This window comes from Oryzias melastigma, linkage group LG5, assembly GCF_002922805.2.
Source record: "Oryzias melastigma strain HK-1 linkage group LG5, ASM292280v2, whole genome shotgun sequence".
Lineage (NCBI taxonomy): Eukaryota > Metazoa > Chordata > Actinopteri > Beloniformes > Adrianichthyidae > Oryzias > Oryzias melastigma.
The window spans coordinates 35526201-35537444 of NC_050516.1; the positions used below are offsets into that span (position 1 = coordinate 35526201).

The 11244-nt window shown below is 36.3% G+C and overlaps 1 protein-coding gene across 1 annotated transcript in view; it reads right to left on the reverse strand.

Moving 5' to 3' along the window:
• The window catches only part of LOC112145138, a gene marked incomplete in the record, with an annotated part of 43765 nt that overhangs the window by 20061 nt on the left and 12460 nt on the right, over positions 1-11244 (reverse strand). The window contains 6 exon segments of the mRNA XM_036212094.1: positions 5888-6151; positions 6323-6598; positions 6688-6717; positions 6804-6854; positions 7545-7835; positions 7973-8248. Of these exon segments, the coding sequence (XP_036067987.1) occupies positions 5888-6151; positions 6323-6598; positions 6688-6717; positions 6804-6854; positions 7545-7835; positions 7973-8248 (1188 nt within the window).

The window sequence follows — 11244 nt, forward strand, 5'->3', positions numbered from 1 at the left end:
CCCATAGCCACGGGCAACAAAAGTGCTAACAGCGCCACCTGGAGACCAAAAGTATATTACAGTCGTAGAGTTCTGGAACACCATAGAGAATCAATGGAAACGAGTTTCAACTAAACACTCCACGGCCTCTGCAGACATGACTTGGCAGATCAAAATATAACCTTTGGCGGGCCACATTTACGGACCCCACTTTGGACACCCAGGCTCTAATAGATTCATTCCTGTTTCTATCCATCCTGGACTCTCCTAAAGAGAACCCCAACATCTTCATCTCTGCTACCTCCAGTTCTGTCTCCAGTTCTGTCTGCATCAGAGGTCAGTCACTCATAACACAGATCGAATTCAACAAGTTGTAGAAAGAAAAGTGACAGAGAAGCTTTTTTCATGTTGTAATCTTACATATTTACCTGTGGTCATCCATTTAATTCAAAATATTTGTCTGATTCACTCAAAAAGCTACTTTTCATAATGAGCCTGAGGTGTATTTAGACTCGAGAGAGGGAGAGGTATTTTGGAGATTATCTCAAAAGTAGCTCGAATACTGAGAAAGTGTTGGCAACGCCTCTGTAAACCAACAAGATGGCTGCTCTCACCACAGCCTTCTACACCTTTCCTTTCTTTTTTACCGACACTCTTTACTCACACATCTCACCTCAAACCTTCCATCATGTGTTCCAACCTGCTTGAACATGACTCTCCGCCTCTATAACTCACTCCCTGTTGTCCTCTCTACAGCTGACCTTCAGTAGATAAAATCATCTTAAAGATGTCCCATTCATGTTAACAGAGAACTCTGCTGTTTCCAAGATGAGGAGTTATCGCCACCTTGTGGGGGAAATAAAATGACACTGATGTTCCAACCTTCAACAAATAAATCTATGATTTATTCTAAGTTAAAGTATAATAAAGTATTGATTTTTATGCTCATGTTTATTTTACATAGTTTAAAAAAAGACAAAAAGAAATCAAATAATCAAATAATATTTTATGTTTATCAATTAGTTTCAAAGTGTAAGAGTATAGCATGAACTGTTTCGATCATTTTTAATAAATGCATTGTGGATCTAACTGATAAAAACTAAACTTCATATTGTTGAATCTTCTTTGCAGCTCAGACTTTGAAGACTGAAAGTCGGATTCACTTTGATTGAACTGGAACCAACTCTGAAAGAAAAAAAACAGATTTTGTTTTCAAAAAGAACAGAAAGAAAACAGTTTTTGCTTAACTTAAAATAAAAACTGCTGCCTCTTCCTGAAACAGTTCACAGTAAACACTAACAGTTTAGTCGGTTTTTCCTCAACATTTGACTTGTTCTCATTTTATTCTCTTTAAAGGTAAAGAGCAAACCTTTTGGAACAATAAAACACTTCTGCTAGTTTTATCAGTAGAACATCAGCAGCTCACCTGTAGAACGGACAGTTACGGGGAAGTAGGTGACCACACTCCAGGTTTCATCGATTCCTGGATTGAATTTCTTTAGGAGGAAAAAAAGATTTTTTGTCAAAAAATGATTTCTTATGTTGTTGTTTTGTTATTCATAACAGCTTTATTTTGTTTGTTTTAGACACTAGAAAACTTGAATAAAGTGGGAAAATATCTGACAAAAAAGTTACCAGTCCTCCATCAGGATTTGGTGGGTTCTCCTGCAGCAGTAAGACAAAGAAAATGTTAATTTCCTTTAATCAAGACATAGATAAATACATGTTTGGTTAGTGAATATGTGCATTACCAAAGAAATCTTCTTGAAATCTGTGGGTGTAGAGAAAAGAAACAGTTTTGATCGTTTATATATATATATAAAAGAAATATATATATATATAAAAGACAACAACAAGACATTTGACAAAGTAGGAATAGCAAAATCTCACCTGTTTGGGTTTTTTAAAAATACAAAGAATATCACTTATCACACTGATTTAACAGCTATATTTTTTATAGTTTTTAGTTAAAAAGTTTGAACATTTTTATTTGATTTTAATCTTTCTTTTTTTGGGTTTTTTTTGGGTTTATGAACTTTATTAATATATAAAGAGAATATTTGTGTTTGTGTAATTCTTTATTTGTAACTCAGCATTAGATTTTGTGCGTAACTTCATCTACTTGCAATTGTACAGAGCCCCTAAAGGGACATCAAAAAAAAAAAAAAAATACTATCTGGTGGGCACCACTTACTAACTTATGCGCACGAGATAGGCTACTGGCCATTTGCCGGCATTTGCGTTCACTTTAGGCGTTGCGCTTTAGGGGCTCCGTACAACTGTGTATTCACATGTACAAAAAAAATAAGTGAAAAAAATTACAAAATACAAATTAAACACGCACAGCTTTTTATTACAGCAGCTTAATACTAACTACACATAAAAAATTAAAAAGTATACCTAATCACCTGATACACACACAAACATCAGATGAGAGACTATTTTCACGTCTTCAAGATTCATGTGTACATGATGCGTTTAAACGCTGTTAGAATGCTGGGTCATCAGAGTTTTATTATCAGGCCCTTATCTAGAGAAAACTTGAAATTTTTCCACTTTCTAAAAATGATGCCTGATAAATGAAATAAAAAGTGTAAATACACATTTTTAAATCACTCAACACTAAAGGTTTCTCTTTTCTCATCGCTCCCTGCAGAACCTTCACCACTGAACTTGTCTGTGAGCGTGAGAAGGACCTCGAGCTGCCTGCTCTTGCTGAATAATGCCGCGTTTACCGGAAGCGGAAGCGCTGCGAAGCGGCGTGCTGGCAGAGTGTGCGGTTTTCACTAAACCTCCAGGTCACACCAGACACAAATGTGTAGATTTAGGCGCTTCTGCTCTGCTGTGGTAATTTAGAGCTTTTTTATGCCATCATCAGAGACCCAAACCCACACACCCCCGCTCCAAAGTCCATATATGTTCATGTCTTTGTGTGTCTGTTTCATCTCTACAGTCTGTTAAGATACAAAAATATGATTGCATTTGTCAATCGCTGTGTTTTATAGAGACAAATTGGTTATATTTATATGAAAATTGACCACCTTTTCTTGTGTGTCCTGATTGACGAGGATTGACTCACACAAAAAACAGACAAGACGCCGACATGAGCCGGCCACAGAGGACCGCTGTGTTTCGTGTCTTGTGTGAACTAAATCATAGGCGAACAAGGGCACAGAATGTGTAGCTTCCATTCCGCAGCGCTTCAGTGTCCAGTTTGAACCAGGCATGAAGGGGGGTGCTGTCGTGAGGGAGCGATGACTCAATCAGCTCCACTCCCAACTCTCTTTTGTATATTAATCATATCTGTTTGAGGAAGTGGGAAAATATCAAGTTTTCATCAAATATTATTCACAATCTAATTCTAAAGCGGTTGATAACAGGAAACTCTGATGACCCAGCATTCTAGAAGCATTTAAAGCATCATGAATCATTTACCATGAGTCCTGGAGATTTGAACAGTCTCACATTTGTATGTAAATGTGGTTTTGTTTGTGTGTATCAGGTGATTGGTGGGTATTTTTAAAGATTTATGAGTGTAGTTTTAGGCTGCTATAATTTAAAGTTGTACATGTGTATTATGTATTTTTGAACTTGTCATTACACAATTATAAGTACATAAAGCTATAAACAAAATGTTTTGTATGAGTTACAAATCAAGATTTACACACACACAAATCGAATGAGACTATATTATCTTCATATATTAACCAAGTTTTAAACTATAATGAAGACAAAATAACTAGATTTTGTTTAAGTTAAATAAACAAATGAAGTTGCAGCAAAAAAGTGTAATCAGCTTCTGTTATATAATAATAATAATATATTAAAACCAACAAAAACAAGACATTTGCCAAAGTAGGAATACAAAAATCTCACCTTTTTGGGTTATTTAAAAAAAAAAAAGAAATAGATAATTTTTTAACATTGATTTAACAGCTATATTCTTTGAGGTTCTTGGATAAAAATGTAAATCTTTATATTTTATTTTTAACTTCTTTATGTGTAATTAACTTTTTTTTACAAAGCTTTAAATTAGTAATGAGGAAAACAGATCTAGATTTTATGAAAGTCACATCAACAAATGAAGTTGCAGCAAAAACTGTAATCAGCTTCTATTGAAAATAAATCTTTCATGCAGAAAGCTGTAATACGGTTTTGCAGGAAATAAAAAACAAAAATGTCACCTCTATCTTGAGAATTAGAATCAAGTTTGAAAAAAACAACAAAGAAAAATAGAAATTCTCTCAGAAACTTGGCTGTACTAGTTTTATATTTGCAGCCGTGACTTGAGTTGAAAGTACTAAGCTAACAGATAAATGAGGAGACAGACGTTTTGGTTTTCCCGACATTAACCAGCTTAAAAGCAAGTTATCTTCTTTAAAATTCGCAGGAGTCGTCACTGTTCTTACCACTTTCTCTATTGGACCAGCAGAGTGTCCATCCCAGGACGATTACACACACAGCGACCGCAAAAGCTGGCAAAGCTAAAAGTTTTTCCCATTTGTCTCCGTCAGAAAGATGTATCTGTGGATTTTCTGAGAAGACAAAATGTAACTTAAGATGTTCAGAGGAGGGCTCAAAGACAAAGAGGAAATAACACACCTGATCTTCAGTCCATCACTAATCTGCTGCTGAGTTTCTGTCCTTAATCGTACATTTTTATTGCTTTGGAGTTTAACCAAACTTTTAAAAATGTGTTTGATTTCTGATATTTTTATTGCTTAGTCTCACAGTGATATAGTGAATTAAAAAAATGAATTTACTTTTAACATGACCAGGCTGAGGACACTAACTGGAAAGGGAAAAGGGTTGTTTCATAAATGTTTGTTTCATTTACGGTTGTTTAGTCTGAAACGAGTCAGAGACAAATATCTCAGCTCTCACTGCAGCTATAGGCCTCAAACACAACTGTTTCTTCAAAAACCAAACAGGTTTTTAGTTAAACCATTTATCCTTAGAACAGATTCCTAAAGCAGTGAAAAAATACAATCAACAACATTAAATGTAAAACATGTTATCCCCTCTAAAGATTGAATGTTTTAAAGTTAGAGTTTTGTTACCTGAATCAGGATTAACGGATGTCAGAGAAGTAGACGGTGGACTACCAGAGATCTTTGGTGTGCCAGTAGTTAAATCAGGTTAATTAAGGTCAAATCAAACTAGTTCTCCCACAAACGAATACTTTAATAGTCGACTAATCACCAATTCTCTTTTCAGATGAGTCGACTGATCGGGTCATGCACAAAGTGGATGTAAAACACACATCATTAGCTTTAAACTAACTAAAAACTAGATATATAGCATTACCTTTGATAATGCTAGTGCTGATAGCTGAAGATACTGAAGCTGAAAACGCTGGTTGATACCCAGCAGAAATAATAGTTAAAGGCCAGATTAGCCTAAAATAAAGACAGCTAGCATATAGCTGAAATATTAGCTAAACTCCAAATTTGCCTAAAAAAATGAAAAAAATCCTGAATAAGACAAACAGCTAGTGTAAAGCAGAAATATTTAAATAACTCCAAAATGTCACGAAAACAAAAAAAGCCTAAATTAGCCAAAATAACTGCAAGCAGCTGAAATACTGAAAAAATCCTTAATCAACCAAATCAGCTAGCATGTAGCTGAAAATGAGCTAAACTCCAAATCAGCCTAAAAAACCTTAATTAATATCAAAATAGCCCAAAAAGCTAGAATAATCCTATTATAACTTTTACTTTACTACACTCTGACTCCATATAATATAAAGTAACGAGTAATCGACTATTAAATTAGTCGTCAATTAGTCGACTAATCGTGGCAGCCCTAAACCAAACGTACCACTTTTTAAACCTTAAATAGGGAAGCTTTTTCAAAGAGAACACCAGAACTGATCACTTACTGATGTGGATGTAGCTGACGTTGCTGTGTGGAGACTGAGAGTTTCCTTCTTGCTGTTCCACTGAGTACAAACACGTTAGTTCAACATCAGCAGGTGATCTTTGACTTGACATGACCAGAAGTTCAGCTGCTGTCAGTGTCTGCATGCAGGAGCTGATTCTGGTAGTTTTTGTTCTCAAAAAGTGGAAATGACATTCAGAGACAGAAAGAGATGATGGAGTCACACAGTTCAGTGTGGCCGAGTCTCTGTCTGTGATCACAGCTGGATTCACTCTCAGTTCAGGCTGAGGAACTGAAACAAGAAACAAGAGTTAAATCTTTGACTGTTCCAATTTTAAAACAAAATTAGGTTTCCAACTTCAAAGGTGATTTTTTTTTACTAAAGTTCTTCCTTAAAAAGATCAAATCTGACTTTAATTCTCTTCACTTTCACTGCTGAACCACATCTGTTGTGTTTACTCACACTGGATAGTGATGGTCTTCTGTTCACTTTCTGGAGATGTTGCACCATTAAGGTAAAAACATGAGACTTGAACTTTAGCAGGAACTCGTTGACTCGTCATCGTTATCAGCTCAGCTCCAGTCAGTGTCTTTGAACAGGAGAACTCTTCAGCTCGACTTTTTCCCTCAAAGAGCCAAAAACATTCCGTCAAAGACACCGGAGTCTGACAGTTTAATGTGACTGAATCCTTTTCTGAGATCAGCTGTGGATTCACGATCAGATCAGGAGGAAGAAGGTCTGAAAATAAGAAGTAAAATAAAGATCATCTTAATAATTTCATAATTCAATAGGATTTATTGATTTCTGAGAAGTAGACGGTGGACTACCAGAGATCTTTGTTGTGCCAGTAGTTAAATCTGGTGGATTAGAAAACAAAAAAATGCTGCTTTATCTTTTCTTATGTCAAGTAATACTTTTCACAACTGATAAACGTGTGTCTCACCTCCAGACCTACTGTCTGCTGAAGTCACTGACGTCCTTTTTCTTTCTACATCTATGATGAAAGAATAATTTCTTATAATTAAGGTCAAATCAAACTAGTTCTTCCACAAACTATAATTTTAATAGTCGACAAATCACCAATTATTTTTTCCAATGAGTCGACTAATCGGGTCATAGACAAACTGGATGTAAAACACACATCATTAGCTTTAAACTAACTAAAAACTTCATATATAGCATTACCTGTGATAATGCTAGTGCTGATAGCTGAAGATACTGAAATTGACAGCTGAAAACGCTGAAGCTGATCCAGCTAAAATATTGGCTGAATGCTGAATTAGCCTTAAAAGCTGAAAATAAAGCCTAAGTTAGCCAAAACAGCTAGCATGTAGATAAAATGTTAGCTAAATTCCAAAATAGCCTTAAAGACTGAAAAAATCCTAAATTAGCCAAACAGCTAGCATGTAGCTGAAAATTAGCTAAACTCCAAATCAGCCTAAAGAACTTTAATAAATGGCAAGATATTCCAAAAAGCTAGAATAATGTGATTATAACTTTTAACTTTACTACACTCTGACTCCATATATTATGTAACAACTAATCGACTATTAAATTAGTCGTCAACCATTTTACTAGTCGTTGATTAGTCGACTCATCGTGGCAGCCCTAAACCAAACTTACCACTTTTTAAACCTTAAATAGTGAAGATTTTTCAAAGAGAACACCAGAACTGATCACTTACTGATGTGGATGTAGCTGACGTTGCTGTGTGGAGACTGAGAGTTTCCTTCTTGCTGTTCCACTGAGTACAAACACGTTAGTTCAATATCAGCAGGTGATCTTTGACTTGATATGGACAGAAGTTCAGCTGCTGTCAGTGTCTGCATGCAGGAGCTGATTCTGGTACGTTTTGCTCTCAAAAAGTGGAAATGACATTCAGAGACAGAAAGAGATGATGGAGTCACACAGTTCAGTGTGGCCGAGTCTCTGTCTGTGATCACAGCTGGATTCACTCTCAGTTCAGGCTGAGGAACTGAAACAAGAAACAAGAGTTAAATCTGTTCTTTTTCAAATAAATTTTTCCGACAAATGTTCTTCCTTAAAAAGATCAAATCTGACTTTAATTCTCTTCACTTTCACTGCTGAACCACATCTGTTGTGTTTACTCACACTGGATAGTGATGGTCTTCTGTTCACTTTTTGGAGATTTATCTCCATTAAGGTAAAAACATGAGACTTGAACTTTAGCAGGAACTCTTTGACTCGTCATCGTTATCAGCTCAGCTCCAGTCAGCGTCTTTGAACAAGAGAATCGTGAGGCTCGACTTTTTCCCTCAAAGAGCCAAAAACATTCTGTCAAAGAATCCGGAGTCTGACAGTTTAATGTGACTGAATCCTTTTCTGAGATCAGCTGTGGATTCACGATCATATCAGGTGGAAGAAGGTCTGAAAATAAGAAAAAGTAAATTAGAGATCATGTTCATCATTTCTACTGGGTTTGGTGAAGAACATAATAAAACATCTCTATTAAAAATATAAAGTAACTTTAAAAACACAACTTACTGTTTATCTCAATGGTGGACGCATCACTTTCTGCAGATGTAAACTGAAAGGTTCCTTCCTTTACTGTGTAGAAACATCTAACTTCAATGGTAGCAGGAGATCTTCTTTTATTCAGAAGTTCAGCTCCTGTCAGTGTCTGCAGACAGCGGCCCACAAATAGCGTTTCACTTTGAGTGAAGAAAGAACACTCAGAAGTAGAATCTAAAGATGGACTCTGACACTTTAATGTCACTGAATCTGTTTCTCTCATCACAGATACATCCACTGTCAGTTTGGGTGGAGAACGATCTGAAATTTCAGAGGACAATATGACACTTAATGGCTCACAGTCATCTTTAAAATAACATCAAACAAGCATGTTACTGTTAAACAATCATAGACATGTAAAGATCACAGCTACACTGAACTCAGAGACTGACCGTGAGCTTCCAACTCCAGACAGAAATCTGTTGAAACAAGAAAACACAAAAGCATCCATGTTTGAAAGTTCTTCCTGGTTTGATGGGACTTTAAATAATAGTTCAAACTAAAAACTCAAAGGAGACACTTACACATCAGTGTGAAGAGCAGTTGAAGCTTCATCATGATGAGATTGAATGCTCTAAACTCTGCACTCTGTCTTCTGAGCTTCCTGTCTTTTTTATGTCCTAAATCTACTTTCAGAAGTGAAGCTCAGCAGCTGACCACAGAAACACACTTCCACTTGAATGTCTGACAGACCACACGACCAGTGTATATGGTACAACCCACATGCTGAGGATACGGTTTAGAACTCTGTTGTTCAGAAGACTGTGAATTTGTTTGTCAGGTATTCCTCTTTTTCAATAGTCAGTACACCTGCTCATTACTTAAAATCCCATAGTATGATCTTTTAAAGGCTCTATATCATGCAAAATCAACTTTTGAACTTTTAAGTGTGTTATGTTCATTCCTCATTATAAAGACGCTAAAGTGGTATTTTGATCCATTCACACATTTGTGAGTATTCCTCTAAAGACCTGCGCTTTCAGCCCCTCCCAACCCAGAAAAAGGAGTCAAAAATAACAAAGTGAGAACAGCCCCTTCCAGGAGGAGTCTGAGCCGCCAGCACCGCCTCCAGGCTAACACCCAATGTCTCTGTGGTGATCGGCAAGACTCTTTCATTTGAAATGCACAATACCGTATATCTTTCAAATGTGTCTCAAATTCAATATCTGGTCTAACGTGTTTGTTACTGAAGACACCGGTCTCTGTAGTGACTAGGTTCCTTTAAGACACCCTCCCTGTGCTGTGCACAGATATGCAGATGATACCGTCTGTGGTATTTGTGTAGTGAGCCAGTGTGGCAATGGCCAAGAAACGCGATTGAAAAACAAACAAAAATTGATTCATTAAATATAGTAATTAATAACTAAAGTCAAGTAGAGTTTGATAGATTGCTTGAAAATGAGAAGGAAGAAGCAAACTTAATTAACAAAATATTTAAGAATATTAATTGTTTGTGTGATCAAGATGGCCGGCTTTATGCATGTAGCCTCCCATGTGATGCTGCTGTATGTGGCAGCTCTAAATGTCATCAAATGGAGTTACTCTAGCTCTAGTTTCGATGAGGAGATTGTTCAGTCATATATTCTAAGATTTGGAAAAGTACACCCTAAAGAAATCATACTGGAACAATAACAGTTGGACTAGAGTTTACAGTAATTATTATTTGAGATTATGACAAAAGTGTGAATTACAGTCTACAGTCTCTCAGAGTAAATTGAAAACAATTTTCTTGTATGTAAAATTTCAAACCAAAATTGAAAAAAAACAAGTAGCCACTGACATGAAAAGCAAATGTTCAAATAAAACTGAGATCTAAAAGAAAATGTGCTTCTACAAGTACTCCTGTTTAGTCTTTTTTTCTTAAAAAAAAAAAAGAAAACAATAATAGCCTTGAGTGCTCTCACAAAAAATTAAAGAAACCTACTTTTTTGTCCAAACTGAGATTTCCAGGAGGTGGTAAGGAGAGATGAGTTGAGGGGATTAGAGATGTGAAGATGATGGAATGACGATTGTAGATGAGATGAAATATGAAGGCCGAGATCCGGGTGAACTGCAGGAAAAAAACTGTCTACACCAGATGTCTCAAACTTAATTTAGCCGGGGGCCGCTGGAGGCAGAGTCTGGGTGAGGCTGGGCCACATCAGGATTTCCACAATCAAAGCGCTGATAAAACATTCCAATGTTCTCTAATATCTTTGTTTTGAACACAAAACAATGAATTAAATAAATACATTTTGAAAATTAATTTAAAAAAAAATCAACCATTAATATTTAAATAAATTAATAACAATGACCATACAGCAGATACAGACGACTGAAGAAACCTCATATTGACTGACTGACTACAGAAAACTAATCATTTTTATTCAGTTTCAAATGTCAGAAACACACTTTTTGACAAGCAGCAAGCTGTGAATTTGCCACGCGCCGAAATAGGGGCGGGGCACATGAATCGTGTTCCAGGTGAATGCACCTTTATAGCTCCTCCTCCGCCCAGCTGACTGGACAAATGAATGAGTGAATGAAGCACTGAACAGCCCGCCGATGCCCCGCCCTCCAGAGCCATATACCTCACTGTGATTGGTTCGTTCAGCTCTGCACATAAGTGTCATTCATATCAATCTTGCGTGTCGCACTAACATTAATCTTTCATATTAAGACGGGGGCCGCAAATTAACCTCCTGGGAGCCGCAGATGCCCCGCGGGCCGCGACTTTGAGGCCCCTGGTCTATACAAATGTGCAGAAAATAATTAAATATTGTCCATAATAAACCTTTAGCATTATTTCCATTTTCACAGTCTTCTCCTTTTCAGAAAGTTTAAACTCAAAATAAAATAAAAAATTAAAATTA